The following is a 16,829-nucleotide window of genomic DNA, read 5'->3' as shown; positions in this document are numbered from 1 at the left end:
AAGATGTCTCTCCTAATCCAGATTGGGAGGTAGCCCGATTGTCAGCTGCAGGGTTATGTTTACTGGATATAGTTCTGGGTGTCAGTGGCCACCGTCCTCTAACTTATTAATGAAATCATGGCTGATTCCACAGGAATCAATGGCCCCCTGGATGCTTACACGGACCCCGCTCAAGCAGAACTGAAAGAATACAGTGGAACAGGTCACAAGGCTAGGAAATGCAAGAATTTCCTGCCAGCTTTCTGCCAGCCCCCAACATGGACTCTAGGGAATGGGGGCAGCCCTCCTGAGGGGCTGTACGGATCACCCCCAAATTTAACAGTGGCTTACCTGGTTCAGCTGCTCCCTGCCCCTAGGATGAAGCACGGGTGCCTTTCCAAGTCTGCGGTGGGAATTCCCAAGGATTCGTCCATGGTGTTCTCTTGCCCCTGAAGTTAGGCATACCTCACAAAATGGCCACAGATCTACCAAACAGTGCTCCGTTAAGTCCCGACACCGCGGTTGAGGCAAAAGTACAAAGAAGTACTGTTTTTTGTTCCTTCTGGCAACTTCTCAACTTCGCCAGAGGCTGCAAGTGGAATACCGGGCTTCCATGTGTTCTGCTCCCTCTCCAGTAACTACACAAACACACTTTAATATCAAAGAAGTTTAATACGCTGCAATAAAATAAGCGCCTAGAAAAAGCTCATGGAATAGATGTCAATGTTAGAGAAATCCCTCCCACACATCCTCTAGTTCCATACCCCATCCCTCAAACCCAGACAAGAAAATCTGAAACAACAAAGGAAATCCTTCCAAGCTTGGATTTCAGTGAGGGCCCCTTTACCAGTAACAAGAACACAGTTTCCTATATGGCCTAATAGGAAAGTAAAACACAGAAGCACAAAAAATCCACAGATTCCAATATTTAAGAGACGTGGTACATATTCAAAGTTAAAATAACTCCAACTTTTATAGCTATACATATTGTTTTAAAGCAACTTAATATATTTTTAAATTTCATATATACACTCTCAAAGGTTCTTCAGGTGAGGTATGTAAACATTGTCTAATGAAAATTTTTCAATGTTTCAAACCAACAAATTCACAGCATACATTGAATTTTCATCCATTAAAGACACAGTATTTTCCTACACTCACTAACATCATGGAAATCCAGGCCCAAGAGATACACGCTGATCATCCAGATTACCATCTGCAGAATTTCTCAATTCACTGCTCTTGGAAAGACCACCCTCGCATAGGTTAGGAGCACACGCTTGGTACTGGACAGGGGCTAGGCCCTCTGGAGACTCTCTCCTTGGGCATCTGGATCACTGGCTAAGACTCACAAGACAGCAAAAAGGAGCACATCTGAACAACTACAAGATTGACCTCGGCAATGACAACACTGGGAGGAACCAGAAAGACCTTAAAGGAACGGTAGAGATTCATCTTAGAGCTCCCTGGATCCACAGCCGGATCAGCAGCCCCTGCCCTAATCTCATTCTGAAGGGTCGTGGCCTAAAAAGAATAAAAACCCAACACGGCACCTGAGCTTCAGTTAAATTGCATGGGCCTCCTATGCCCCCCTGGCCCCTGAAAGGCATTGACTCTAGCCTGAAGTAGGACCCTGGGCTGTGCTTTTCATACAGGTTGGGGTTGAATTTCTTAGTATCATAATGCATACGGGAAAATAATGCCATGAGTTCACAAAGACGACCAGTGCCTCCACACAGGCACTGGCCAGTGACCTTGGAGGAGCTCAATTTTGAAAACTACTTGTTCCCTGAGGGTAAACAGCAGGCTTCTATTGAGATTAAGTGAGGCTAATAAGGGGATTATTTATTACAAGGTAATAATACTTGGGGAGCCTCAGGCCATAGTTCTATTTTACTCCCACATAATCTACAATGCCCCCTCCCTGCCCTCCCACCACCACGAGTAGTCACCTTCCCAATGACACAATATAGGTCAGTTTCTTTCCTCTTGCTTGCTTTCAGGCTCAGCAATGGAAAGTTTTATCCTAACGCACCCACTTCAATCTAAAAAAACACTAGTGAAAAATTCCAAACACCATCATAAATACAAAAGAGAAGACATATCCCAAAAGCCTAAAAAACTACATTATTCTATTCATGGTTATTGGGGTGTGGGGTATTTTTCATAAAGTTTAGGACGGTCACAGGAGAGGCTGCTCAACAGCTCAGAAAGCTGTGGAACTGGACACGCTGGAAGCCACGGAAGAGGGACTGCCTGCCTCGCTCAGCTCTAAAGAGTTTTTACCCCAGACATTTCAAACCCAGGCACAGAGGAGGACCCCAGGAAATGGGCTTAGTCTTCAAAGGCAGGGCAGATAGACTCAAAGGACTTTTAGCTGGCAATTTAAATTCCTAACATAAAAAATTCTTATGTTTACAGCCAAATGAGCTTTGCCTCAACTAGATTCAAGAAGCCCTACAAATTCATGGAAAAATGACCATTTTTCAACCTCCATGCCCAAATTTTGATGTGTCTGGTGCTGGCAGATTTCTCATCCATTGCTAGAGTTGTATGACATGAAGAAGCGTGCAGACAAACAGAAGCAATAATTCAAGTATAGCCACCTCTCCGGCAAAGGCAAGAGGTCTTAGCAAGAGCTGTTCTACCCCCACCCTATCCTCTGAGACAAGGGCCAACACAGAGCCCAGAATAAATGTTATTTCCTAGGATCTTATTGCTTATGTGCAACACATCAGAAAGAACACCTGGAAATCTGCTCTGCAGATTTGGGAACTGACCAGTTTATCATATATATTATACATACATATATGTATACATACATGTATACATATATGTATGTATAATATATATAACAATATGTGTGTATAATATATATAACATATAACATAACCAGAAGAGAAGAGGGGGCAGTTAAAGCTTGGACTGATGTAGCATTACAGATCAAATGCCCCAAACAGCTCTCAACCTGCTGGTTCTGTTCTTTCTCCATGTGTGAACTGTGTTATGAAAGTAAGTCCACTGCTCAAAATATATCCTTCTACAATACTACAGTGCAGACCAACACCACTCAGAACGTGAATCTGTATACAGCACACGTAATAAATATTTTTAAAAAACTATTTACAACATTACTTCTTGTGAACATTAGATGAGAGCAAAATCTATTTCCTCCTGCAAAGGTTAAAAAAGTGTTGACTGTTTAGTTCAGTGCTAAATTCCCTGGCACCTGGTTACCCTTTCACATTTCATCTTAAAATCAGATTTGCTTACAAATAGTAACTTAGAAAAAACATTCTCCAGCATTACTGTTCAAGTGTCCTCCTCATTTGTTAGAAAAAAGAGAGGCCATTAGAAAACATGCAAATTACAATTCAATTGGAGGACAAAACCCCCCGTGTGTCCAGTCCCAAGCACCCTGCGGTCCCAGAGCCTCGGTTCCCAGTCTAGCCGCTGGGCGGAACGAGAATCATGACTCAGACAGAGGTGCCCAGGAATGGGGCACAGGGAAGAGGAACATGATCATAAAGCCATCAGTTCCTTTACATCTAGGGGTGCTGTGAATCGCAGACCAAGACTCCTGAGAAGTAAAAGCTGCACACATCTTAGAACAGACGGTTTCCTTCTGTAACCACGGGTTACGGGTGGGACTGGCCCACGTCTGCACAGATGCTTGCTGAGACAGGGAGGAGGACGAGGAGGAGGAGAGTTGAGGTGCCCGTGAGTGCTGCCAAGGTGCAGAAGGAAACACGCTTATCTCCCATGGTTAATGAATGTGAATAGGTGTGTGTCTTTCACAAACATGAGAAAGACTAAAACCTATCTTAATGCTTTCTTTAGGCAGCCAGTGGTTTCTCCATATCCCACAGGTATGGGTTTGGATTTCCTTGGGGTTACAACTAAGGCTCATTTCCCTCTACAGGCTGTTGGACAGTCGGAAGATATTAACTGTGTATGCAAAACGTGGGCTGCTTGAGGCGAGCCCTGGTGCCGTGCCTGGCACAGCCATACCGGTGGTGGGAGACCCACTTTGTTCTGGGATGGGATGACAGTGGGGGGAAGCACTCAGGTTCCCAATCCACATTGCATATGCCCAAACAGAGGGAAGGTTTCAAGGCTGCACCCTCTGCCTTCACGCTGTTGTTTGGGGGTTTAATGGATGAGCATGGTAATTGGGGAAGATGAGAGGCTAGAAAGAACACTTTTTTGGAAAGCCCTTTTGACAGTTAATTTTTTGTTGTTAAAATAAATATTTTCTATAGAAGCATTTGAACAGGAAAATATCACTATTTACACAGTGAAATAAATTCCACGGTGGTGTGTATAACTATGTATTATATAACGTATTTGAAACCGTAGTCCATATCACAGTCTCCTAGAACACTGGTGAAACGGCTCTAAACGAATCCCTATCTGTGGTATAAATATACAAAATTATGTGGATCTTGTCTGTAGAGCATCTTTCCCACACACGACCTCCCAAATACTACATACAGCTTCAGCAGCAAGAAGCATGAAGTGCAGATTGTAGAAAACAAGTGGGCTGAAAAAGCTGATAAACTGAAGAGCATCCGGACCCAATGGCTAAATTCTAGAAGGAAAATAAAGAGTTACAGAGAGAAAGACGCTTCTAGTATGACACGTCTGTGGTCAATGACGTGCTCAGGAGATGGGAGACCATCTCCGAGAAGACACCTCCTGGAAGGGGGCGGGGTGGCCTAAGCAGAAGAGGGAAGAGGTGAGGTGTCTAGGACGGCTCCCCCAAACGAGCCGAGCCAGACCGGAGAGCTCTGAGCTGCTTCAAGCTACAGCTGCTGGTGTGCCAACCAGGGCCATCAACATGCTGGTGTTTCTAGGAGAGCTGAGAACGGCTAGGCTGGATTTGAGGTTCAAACAGGCCCAGCCTGGCCAGTTATATTCGCAAATGGTGACCAAAGCTTGGGGAGCGAGCTTGCAAATATACTATACATGGAAAAGAAAAGGAGAGCGCTAGGGGCTGAAAGGAGCCCACTAGGGCTGGCCAGGAGAGGCACTATTTCGGCTTCAGGTCCATTACTAAATTTGTTTGCCACAGAGGAAGACTTAAAAGACGTTGTACTTCTAGTTTTAACTACTTAACCTACTAGATGAGATCATGATTCAACAAATATTCAATCAACGAAGGGGAATATTTTCTTTTTCTTTTGTGCACAAGCATTACTCAGAAGTAACGTGCAACAACAGCTGTGTGCTGAGACAGCGTGGCAAGATGCCCTCCCGTCTGAAAGGACAGAGACGGTGCGAGGCTGGAATGCAGGAAAAACGTTTGTGCCTAACTGCACAACTGACCTCGAATGACACACTACAAGGGCCAGGAAACCTCTTTTGTAAATAGCCAGGTGGTGGATATTTTCTATTTTAGGCTGTGTCAGCTACACAGTAGGTCCCGGTAATTTATTTTCTTTTAATACAATCCTTTTTAAAAAAAAAAGGTAAAATGCATTCCTCCAACCTCTGGTATATTATAAAACCTCAAGCACCTGTTTTTTGCTGCTGTTGCTGGCTGTTTCGTGGGCAACCTGTTCTTTCACGTACCTTGCCTACTGCTGAGTACCTTGTGTGATGTGGACTGGTCTCAGGCAGGGGAGAAAGCCTCTGTGCGTCGCTGTGCTTGCCAGGTGGGCATAACCACACAGCTGCCCCGCTGAACACCGAAGTTGAGGATGTCTCCTGAGCACCGAGCAGTACACCACCAGTGCTCTGGGAAAGGGAAGATCAGGCAGATGGGAGGTAATGGAAGGGACTGACCAGCGCTGCCTCAATTCCAAGAGCAAAGGCATGAGCAAGCATACTGTCTGCAGAAGTGCTCCGGGTGGTCCTCTGGGTCCCCCGGCACAACATGGCAAAGCCTGAAGTCGGAAGCAGCATCAGAGAGCTCTGGGTTTCTGCCTGAGGATGACTTAATATCGTTAAAGGAGAGAGGTCAGGCCTTCAAGTCTTCCACTCTGTCCACTGTAGAACAGCAGTTTGTTCTGACATGTCAAGGGATGAACTGTATTGAAGGTTACCTCAAAAGGCTTTCCACAATTCTGCTTGTTTTAAATATAATACTTTTTTAAATTTTCATTTCTTCCCTGAAAAAGGATGTGGGAGCAAGCCGGGGGAAGAATGCTTACTGCTGGGGATGTGAGGACTGCCTTCCCAATGAGATATACATAGACACGATTTCAAACTTGTAGGAAAAAATTCCAGCATTTCAGTGGACATCAAGCCATAAGAAAACAAAAATTAATAGCTGAGAAGTCAAAATAATAACTAACTATTTCAAAATAATTGAAATCATCATTGTTCTGGAGCCACTGACAGAAATTTTTTCACTAACACGGCATTCAACTTCATTTGCAGAACAGTATAGAAGCTTATCCTTGACTTGTTGGGGAAAGGAAAGACCAACAGCTTGGAGGCTGACTGGATTTGATCCAAAGACACAATGGACAACTTTGCAGTCATACTCAGGTTCTAATGTGCTCCAATTTCCTATTCTTTCCTAAGAGCATGTTCAAGCAAGCCCCTATTTTTTTATTTGTTGGCTTGCCTTTAATGAAGTTATTTTGAAAGGAGAGTATGTGACTGAAAAAATATCAGTACTGATACATTTTTATTTTCCTAGAAGTTGGTCAAAAACATTACATAATGAATACTTTGGGTTAGTGACTGCACTTTGTTTTCCTTCTGTGAAAAGGCTTTTTCCGTATTTTCCCTAAACATGGGGCTCAGAAAACTGAGCCTCTAATTGAAGTATTCTCAATTTTGAAAACAAACAAACAAAACCCAAATCTTGGCTTGTCTGAGTAACACTCAAGATGTGAAGCCAGAGTCAGGTCTAAGATAAGGACCGAGTGAAATGAGAGGCCTGGGCTGCACGAAGAACTCTGAAGCCCTCCTTGCCTGTGGGGCCTGACTCTGGAGGCTGCCGGAGGCCTCACTGTGGGCGGCTTGGAGAAGGCAGATGGGAGGCTGCGGTAGCTCAAGTGTTAGGAGACGTATTCAGTGTGCTGTAACAACACACCGTGTCTCTTCTGCAGCAAGGAGAAAGAAAGAAATCTAAAAGGAAGAACAAAACTGAGGGAAGATAAGGAGGAGAAAGAAGAAAAGAAAAGAAGGACGGGGAGGCAAAACCAAGATCAACCATGCAAAGTTTGTTCTTGAAAAAGGATTATTTTCTTAAGCAAGGAGGGTTGGCAAATTTTTTCTGAAAAGCCCAGACAGTAAATCTTTCCAGCTTTGCAGACCATATGGTCTCTGTTGTAGATACTCTGCTGTGCTGGAAAGCAGCTATGAAAGATACATAAACAAACGGGCATGGCTATGTTCCAATAAACTTTTATTTACAAAAGAGCGACCAGCCCATATTCTACAGACCCTTGATAGGGTGTCTGTAAAAAAGATGGCTTGTGTGGCCTGACAGGAAACCAAAAGGAACGGGGGTGGCTCCTGGACCCAGCACCCTGGGAAATTCCAAGACAGTCCCAGGTGTGGTGACAAGCCACCAGACTCACGGATGGTGATGTCTGCATTGTGTCGCATGCTGTCCTTTCCTACTCAGCTCTCAGGTCCTTCAATCAGCAAGACGCCGCCCAGAGAGGAAAGTAACAGCTACAGCCCTTACTACACAACCCATCACAAGGCAGGAAAGAGACCAAACTTCAGTTCAAAGCAACTGTCTTGAAGTGACATGTTCCACTGATATCCTACATGAACAGTGAGAAGCGCACAGAGGAGCCCGTCAGGAGCACCACATCTGTGAAGGGATGCGACATGCACCTCTCCTATCCATACTACCACAAGAACCAAACCCACAGCCCAAGATTTTTATTGTTTTCAGAGAAGGCTTGTGTAGACATCTTTACTGAAATACACATGTGACAGAACTGGCCTACCTATGGGACCCAAGGATCTAGCAACTGCAGACTGACAGCAGTGACATTCCTGTGCAGGAAGCCTTAAGAGCAGAATAAAGGGTGGCTGCCTCCCTGTGTGCTGTAGCTTGTTTGGGGTCTGAGGGAGTGCTGTGGTGAGGCTCTGGGCCCTGACTAGGGAGGGTCTGCATGTTGTCCTCCCAAACCCAGGGAGCCTTAGAGGCCAGGAAGTGGGAGCCAGAAGATGGGGTCTCCCAAAGAGAGCCAGCTCTGGGGAGCTAAGGTAGAGCTTCCGAGACTGCTTCCCTGGAGCTCTCCCAGAAGCTCAGAGGTAATACCAGTGTTCTCTGATAAGCAACTTCAGCTCTGGTGCTGGGTCAGTCATGGTGCTAGCCCCAGGAGAAGAATCCTTTCGTGATTTGGAATCTGGAATGTGGGACAGACTGCCTTTGCATCTGGCGGCCAGCCATACTGTGACAACAGCTATAAAGAGGACGTCTTTGCAAGACAGGGAAAACCAGGGAAGACTTGAGTCAGCTGCAGGTCTGGCTTGGAGGTGTATAGGAGCGGCTAGACAGCATTGGCTGTAAGTGTAAAAGGGCATTTCAGAGCCAGCCCTCAAGTTCATTTCCCCCCCGCTTCTTCTATTAGCAAAATTAACTGAATCAGCAAAAATGAGATTCAACAAATATAAAAATACCTCTAAACTTTTAAGTGTTCTAATTATGTAGAATCTCAGTCTATTGAAGTGTTGTTACTACTATAAAATGTTAAGTTGATTTTAAGGATGACCACTGCAGTGTATGTATATATAAAAAAATGCATATCCACACAGATACCTTTTCTCAGCTGCGGCCTAAAATGACAGGAAAGGCTATTACCTTGAAGCACGCTTTTTAAAATGAAAAAGAACTTAGGAAGGTAATGGAATGCATTATAAGCCTGGAACTGGACGGGTTGCCCCTGCTCACTGCCTCACACCTCTCCCTAACCTCACCCAAGCAGCACTACAAGGCATCTGCGTGCCGCTAAGGGGGCACCTGGAGTCAGCACATGTGGCCTCAGCAAACCTCAGCTGTTTAAGTCACCACAAAAACAGGATCCAGTGACGACTATATGAGAATATTTTTTAAAAACTTCAAAACCACTTTCAAAGATTAACCAAACCTACTCAAAACATACTAATGCTTCTGTGCAATTTAATGCTGAGAAAGGGCTGCCCAAAATACACACTCAGCAGTTTCATTCATATAGGTAGCTCTTGAATGGCCAAAGTCAAAGATATTAAAACGAAAAAAAAAAAAAGAGACTCATGGGATAGAGGAGACATAAAGGGAAAGAAAGTCAAGGCTTCATTGAAGATAGTCTATGAAATTCAACACAATTCTCAATTTCCCATGAATCGAACTTTCTCTCCAGTCCTATCCAGTCAGCAGAAGTTCTCATTATATACAGCAAACCTTTAACAGAATGGTAGAAGCCCTGTTTTATCATGATTTGATGGAACTATGCATGAAAAAAGTCCATCTGGGTTTACCTAAACAGATCTGAACAATCTAAATGGAAACGTTTTAGTAAAAAAGAGGAGCCCCTGTCCATACAAGCCTACTTCTGTGACAGAGCACAGAGCAGAGGAGCTCTCACAACCAAGCCTGCTTTGCAGAGTGGACCAGTGGAAATGCTGAGTACACACTGCGTTGTAATGGAGCAAAGTTACAGGCACCAAGGTAAAACCAATGCAACCACCTCAGGCGTCATTCGGGAAAGGCAAACAACATTAGTTACAAACACTGCAGCTCTCACCTTTGAGCCAAGAAACAGAACCTGCCGTGAGAGAGGCAAGAGTGATACTCCAAGCGTTAAGTACCAGTACAGTGCTCATCAGTCAGAACGCTGACACCCACTCGAAACACGTACATTCACATTGGGACAAGCCAACTGAACATCAGCTCCAGGTGGGAGGAGGGACGTGGGCCCCGCTACAAGATGCTGAGCTGCTTCCTCCAACTGCAAGGTTGCTCTGACCTTCACGTGACTCTGCGCTGTTTAGACCTCTCTGAGTCTGGCGCCAAACTGGTTTTGCGGATACTCATGTAGAGACCCTGGGCCACATTTGAACCATCTGGCCTGTGCTACTTATGCAGCTCATGAACACCCTAGCACAATGCATGGGGAAGAAAGAATTTTACTGTACTGGGGCTGGGAGACATCTGTGGCTGATAAGCACAGGCAAATGCACCCAAATGTACATGCACACACAAACTCCTAAACTTTTCTATTACTGGAAATAACAACTTGGCTTTCTTCGAATATGGAAATATTCAGGGTAAGAAAGAAGATTAGAACAGTCACTCTCATCCTAATTGTCAAGTTACAGTTACAGGATGAAAAAAAAAAAATCCTACATTCCCCACCTCCCCCCGAAGTCAGGTGAAAGCCTTATTCGAATGCCAGCAAGCTTGCAAGGCCAAAAATGAAAGGGATGGTAAGAATCAGTTATGTGAATCACCTGGGGGATGTAAATAATTTTTAGAGGTCCTAACCCAATAGTAACACCTTGTGACCCATCTTTTGTCCCATGGGTGCATCATTTAGAATACATTTTTTTAAATGACATAAAGTCAAAAGTGGGAGGAGTGACTAACAATGAATCTGATTTTTTTAAAAAGGAGTAACAGAAATACTCGTCTTTCATAATAATTATAAATTCCCTCTGCAATCTCCACATACCATAAAAATGATTTGGTTTAGCTTTCGAATATCATTTAAACAAACAAACAAGACAGAGAGGGAAGTTCACTGCTTGGGTTTGCAAAGAGGAGCGTCTGCTCATGGACAGACGCTGCAGGGCGGCTGCTGAAAAGCTACTTTTCTGTGCATGATGGTGATCTTCTCGGCTACAAGTGCTTGTGCATCAAGTATAAAATACAAGCCTTTATCACATAGATCAGCTTTTTAGCTTTCGTAAATTTAAAAACAAAAAGGATAAATAAGGCACTGTACTTTTAAAAACTAAAACTGCTTGGTTCCAAGTTTAAAACCCAAGGAACAACCAGAATATAATATATAACTTCCCTTACTCAGCCTCAGAGAAAGACTCTGCAAGTTCCCTTCTCCACCTGAGATGCATTTTCTGGCATCTTCAGTTGTGGTGTTCTCCGTTACCTGCAGCTTTGAAAGGCTGGATAAGCTTATAAAAGCAGAGTTAGTTAATGCACAATGCAGGGTTACTTCTGCAGGACAGTTTTAACTCGTGGCTGCCAGCCTTCTGATCACTTTGCATCCAGCCGTCTCCGTTTGCTGTGAGAAGAGTCCAGCTTTGCCTTTAGTTTTCGCTTTCTCTGGGCCGCACTGCTCTCCGGGGTTTTTGTCAAGGGTCTGGCCCGAGTCTTTCCACTGCTCTGCTTCCTGTTGGTGGCTTTCTGTGGCCTTGAAGAGGACTCACCTGCCCCCTTTTGCTTTGCAGGTTTCGTCCCTGCCTCCGAGGCAGGGGGCTGTGTGGGTCTTTTGTTTGTATTCTCTTTTTCCCTTCTAGAGGGAGGGCAGTTCTTCCCGGGAGACTTTTTAGGGATCTTCACTTTATTCTCTTTTAAGGACGTCTTTCTGGGCAGCTGGCTGATCCTGTCCCTGGCAGCTGGCTTCTTAGCAGCAGGGGTTTTGGCGGTTCCATCAGGACGCTTGTCTTTGCTGGCTTTCACCACCGGTCCCTTGTCCTTCCTGTCCTGAGTGCTGCCGCCTTCTGTCCTCTTGCGTTTATTCTGCACTTCTGCTTTCGGCAAGACTTCAGCCACCTGCTTCCCTTTCCTTCCCTTCGTTCCGTCAGTGCTCTTGGGCTTAAGAGGAAACCCATCTGCATCCACCTGCAGGGCAAGCTTGGGGGACATCAGAGGGTTGATGCATACGCTCTTACAACTCTGTTTACTTTCCACAGCCTGCCCAAACGGGCTTTCCGTGTTCTCATTCTTGATCAAACATTGCTGGGCTCTCAGCTTTCCTCGAATATTGGAATATTTTCTGAGGATCCGGGTACTGGCTGGGGTAGGTGAGTTTGTGGGAGGATGGCTACTTCGTCCTTCCTTGACTTCCTCTACGCTGTCTTCAGAACTGGGACCGAGGCTGACGTCACTGGTGTCCTCCGGCTCCACCTGGTCAAGATTTTCTCGAAATTTGGCCCAGAGCTTCTGTGTTTTCCAATTGTTCCTAGCAGGAGTAGCTCCAGGAAATTTCTTCAAGTGCTTTTTCAAGCGCTCAGCCTGTAGTGAACTGGGGTACAAGCTGGAAGGAGAGTACTTCTGAAGAGGATGCTTGACGGGGGGGATGTCTCCCGGAAGACGAGTGTTGAGCTTCTTCACGATCACCAGTGACCGGGTTTCAGTAGTCTCTAAGAACCATTTGCAAACATTAGATAATTTAAAGTTTGTCATAAACAGCATCTGAACAGGAGAAAACTTTTGAACCTCCAATGAACCTCTACATTTCCGTGACCTTTTCTTGCTTTTCCAAATCTCCTTCAGTTTATCTGACTTGTTCCTTGATCTTGGTGTTGGCTGGGCTTCTTTCTCCAACTGGATCCAGCCTTTCTGAACTCTCATGTACTGGGCATTGAAGTTGGCAATAAGCTCTTGGTTCTCCTCCTCTGCACACCATTCCACAAACTTTGGCTGGTCGTCCACCACGGGGTCCACATCCTCCTCTTCTAAGGGATCTCCACTCTCCGAAGCTTCATCTTCCTTTGGCATTGGGTTTGCTTGTGCTGCTTCCTTTTCTGAAGTCACTCTTGCAGTGTCTGAGGAGTCCAGAGAATGAGCATGTCTTAGGTTGTAGGTTGAAGAGGTCAGTCTTGTAAGCCTCGGTACCCATTTTGGGGGCCCAGCAGCATCACCACTTCCACTACTTGACAAGCCCAGTGCACTGGACGGCAGGTCACTTTCACCATCTTTACACTGGGTGTTTTCAGTGCCGACCTCATTCACAACCTCCTCCAGATCTTGTGTGGGAATTCGTTCTGGCTTCTCTTTTGATTGTTCTGGGAAAGTACAAGGAATACTTTCTGAGGGGTCATGAGCATTTTTCTCCCCTAACTTAGACTGAACATAGATTTCCAGTCTCTCTCCAGGCAGGGGCTGTCCCACTGTGGTTATGGGATCATTGCTGGGGAAAATATCTCCTTCTTCCCCCTTGACTTCTTTTGCCAGCATGTTTTTAAAAGTCTGCCTGGTGATGATCCCACCTCCTTCGCCCTCCTGCTCAGTGTCTTTCTCAGAGAGATTTTCATCAACACCTGGGTTTTCAGTGTCCTCCAGACCTTTTGTATGGAAGCCGTCAGCCAGAAGGCCCTCAGATGCTGTCTCCCCAGGGCACCCTTCTTTTTTAGAACGTTTCATACCAGGATTTTTAGAAATCTTGATCTCAGGACAAGCAGAGGAAGAATCTGAACTTTGACTTCTCAGGCACCTATCGGCAGACGAAGGATCTGAAAGCTGACTCCTTAGGCACCTGTCAGAGGCCTCAGGGAGTTTTTTACTTTTTTTCTTCTTGTCCACATTCTCTTCAGGTGAATCAATGTTTTGATCGCATGTATCTTTTTCTGAACAAAGTTTTACATCACTGCTCTGTCCCTCTGATTTTCCTGTACCACCTGCTGCCTCACTGTCCTCAATTTCTCCGGGGTTTTCATTAGTAAAAGTGCTGCTTTCCTTCAAGGGTGGGCAGGTATCCAGCTCCTGAGTGTCTTCTTCAGTCTTGGCCTCAGTACTGATGCTTTGGTTGTCTTCAGCTTTTCCCAGGCTCAGGGGAGGCTCCAAACCCACGGGCGGACTCTGACTTTCTGAGCCCAGAGGACCTTCCTCTCTGCTGACTGTTTCAGGAGAAGAATGAGGCCTAGAAACCACATCGTCACTGCCTCCCTCAGAAATGCTCTCAGCAGAGGAAACCAGGTGACCGTCTTGGATGACAGTCCCCTCCTTGATATCCAGCAGTTGGACTGGTTGTTGATCTTGTTCCGGGAAAGCCACCCCACTTGCTGTGGGAGTTGAGACCATGGAGCTGCCTTCTGGCGTGTCCTCTTCGGGAAGGTGAGGGAGAGGCGACACCAAGCTGGAGGCTGTCGTTTCCTCTGACCTGGGAGAGCTGCTCGGATTTGGTTTATTTGTCATGGGGCAAACCTCAGGCTCCTGAGATTCCTTTTCAGAGGAAGCTTCTCTTTCTCCTTCCTTGAGGGAGGTTATTTCTTTACTAGGTTCTTCATGGTCGTCTTCTCTGGGACACTGCACATCCACAGCAGGTCCAGGGGGGGAAAGTATGAGGGTCTGCTTGGCAGTGACCACTGCCTCTGGCTCCACTGTTGAACAGCTCGCTTTCTCTTGAGAGTGTAAATTTCTGGCCAGCGTGCGAACAGTTGGCAGCTCACAACAATCACCATTGAAGAAGTATCCTCGAGTACTCTTCCTGGCTGTTTTCCGAGAAGATAATATTGATCTTTGATTCTCCAAGTGGCACTCTGTTATTGGCTGACTGATATAAACGACATCACACTGGTTATCATAATCGTTTATCCTCAGCCCTGATGCCCTCTTACTCTTCCGAGCTGTCTTAATGGAGGTTGATATCATCTTGGTTCGCGAATGTCCATTAGATGCTTTGTGGACAGCTGGCATGGGGCTGGAGGCTAACCAACCATCTTTGGAATGATCGAACTGACCCTTATCGCTGGGATGTAAGTGATAACTCACCTTATTTCTTCCTAGTGAGTGAAGATGGTTCTCTTGCTTTGGCCTTGAATCTTGTTCACTGGACTCTAATTCCTGGCGCAGAGGTGTTTTTGAGCTACAGAGTAAAGCATTCTCTTTGTCAGCAGTTCTAGGTGAATTCCCAGTAAACCCTGAGTCCCAAGCCTCTTCTGATAAAGCTTTGAATGAATTTCTTTGAGAAACAATACAGCTGTTGCTCTCCTCACTATTCTCAGGTGCCACTTTCACTGCAATCAGACTTTCTACTAAAGCTGAGCTCTGCATATGGTCTTTCCCATCCTCACATATTTTCACATTTGTGTCTTGCTCCTGTCCAGTGGTTTGCCCCTCCAAGCTCTTAGAGGTGTGGTGGAAGCTTAATGAGGAAGAATTAGATGCAGTGAGGTATCCCAGAGTGGAACTATCCGTTGAACTACCAGAATTAGGTTTAGTGGTTGGATGTTCAGAGGAAGCTTTCTGGATAATAGTCATGGCATTCTCCCTTCCATCTGCAGAGTTTATCTCAGGAGGAGGCTCCTTCAGGGCCTGTTCTGTCAAGTGTGGAGGGCTGTGTGGGTCTGATGAGTCTACGAACAAATCTACAGAAGGAGGAGACTTCATATCGAGACACACAGCATCTTTTTCCTTATGTCTGGCGCCTAGCTGGGCACAGCCAGCATTGCAAGTGGATGCATCCATCGCTCCAGAATCAAGCCGCAGGTCCTCCGTGCCCGGCTGGGATTCAGTGTACAGATCGTTCAGGACGCGGATGAACTGCTTCTGGTGATGAGTGCACAGTTTGACCATAAACTTCTCCAGTGGGGACTTCGACTGATTGTTAGAATCTACTGCTATCGCCTCTGCTGAGTTCTCACTAGACGGACAAAGAGAAAGGAGAAATTAGTACGGTCATTTTCCGAAGAACATTTTTACATTATGAAATTCACCAGATTTTACTCATGCTATAAAGAGAATGAACAGACACTCTAAAACTGTTTCTAAGCGCCCATATAAATTTCATTTAATAAGTGAGTATTTACCTAATTAAAATATAAGGGCAGCCCTGATATATTCCCAAATTTTAGTAACATCCTTCATACTTTTTAAGTGACCATTCATAATAATTTTTATCTTATAGAGAAGAAATATCATTGATAAGAATTTTTCCGAAAATAAAATTTTGGCTACATTATTAACTCTAGTCAGTTAACATATACTTTCGTTTTAGGCCTGGGTATTCCTGTTATTAAAAAGTCATTGATTTATAAGTCCACCACACTGACAAAAATTCAGATGCACTACATCACAAACTTTTGGACTTAGAGAAATTGTAGTTTTAACATGGTTTCTCAGCATGACTAATTGGCTGGACTTACAATTCTGCAAACAGTAATACAGGAATTCTTCTGCCCCCTTCCTGGGGCAATGAGAATTAAGATCGGTAATTTCACATTTCAGACACAATGACAGATGGAGTTACAAGCAATTGCTGATTTCCTAGGCTCTAAACAAGGAAACCGGAAATCCCACTGTAAACTGCAAGGTTCTGTCACTGCAAGGAGGCAGCCGGATGTCTTCTCAGTCAAGCCCCGCCTGCTACATTCTCCTAGACCTTCAACAAGCATTTTACAGTACTTCACAAGACATCATTCTACATCAGACAACCACTTCCGTAAGTTATCCAGGACAACTCTGAAGTTTAACCTGGACAGTGGGCGGTGGTGGGCAAGGATGATACTAGACTCAAAATAAGCTAAAAGCAAGTCCCACTCAGACAGCTGAGGGTTGTCAAGGACTGCTTGGTGTTTCTGGATGTCTTGGTTTTACTAAATTCAAGCAGTTGGAGAGCTCCAATTTTCTGGGGGTTTTTTGGTTTGTTGTTTTTTAGATGATTCATTTGAGAGAGAGAGCAAGCAAGCCCAAGCCAGGGGGAAGGACAGAGGGAGAGGGAAAAGCGGGTTCCTTACTGAGTAGGGAGCCTGACCCAGGGCTCGATCCCAAGACCCCAAGATCATGGACCAGAGCTGAAGGCAGAGGCTTAACCGACTGAGACACTCAGGGACCCCATCCAGTTTTCTGGAGTTTTATACAACTTGTCAATCTCTCTCTCTCTTCCTGAGTCTCCCTAAGGAGACTATTATCTGACTATGAAACCGTCGGGGCACTGAAGGCAGCTTAGTAAACATGTGTTATACAGATGTTACTTGATAGTATCTTCCAGCTA

General features: G+C 45.2%; 1 protein-coding gene across 1 annotated transcript in view; it reads right to left on the bottom strand.

Moving 5' to 3' along the window:
- Nucleotides 1-2,845: 2,845 nt before the first annotated feature.
- The window catches only part of LOC111144690 (ligand-dependent corepressor), a 48,265-nt gene continuing 34,281 nt past the window's right edge, over nucleotides 2,846-16,829 (bottom strand). Inside the window, exon 4 of the mRNA XM_022499110.1 lies at nucleotides 2,846-15,479. Coding sequence (XP_022354818.1) covers nucleotides 11,150-15,479 — 4,330 coding nt within the window. The 3' untranslated portion in view covers nucleotides 2,846-11,149. The remainder of the gene's footprint in view (nucleotides 15,480-16,829) is intronic.

The sequence above is a fragment of the Enhydra lutris genome, unplaced genomic scaffold (assembly GCF_002288905.1).
Source record: "Enhydra lutris kenyoni isolate GAN:26980312 unplaced genomic scaffold, ASM228890v2 scaffoldscaffold12, whole genome shotgun sequence".
Lineage (NCBI taxonomy): Eukaryota > Metazoa > Chordata > Mammalia > Carnivora > Mustelidae > Enhydra > Enhydra lutris.
This window is presented reverse-complemented; position numbering and strand designations above follow the sequence as displayed.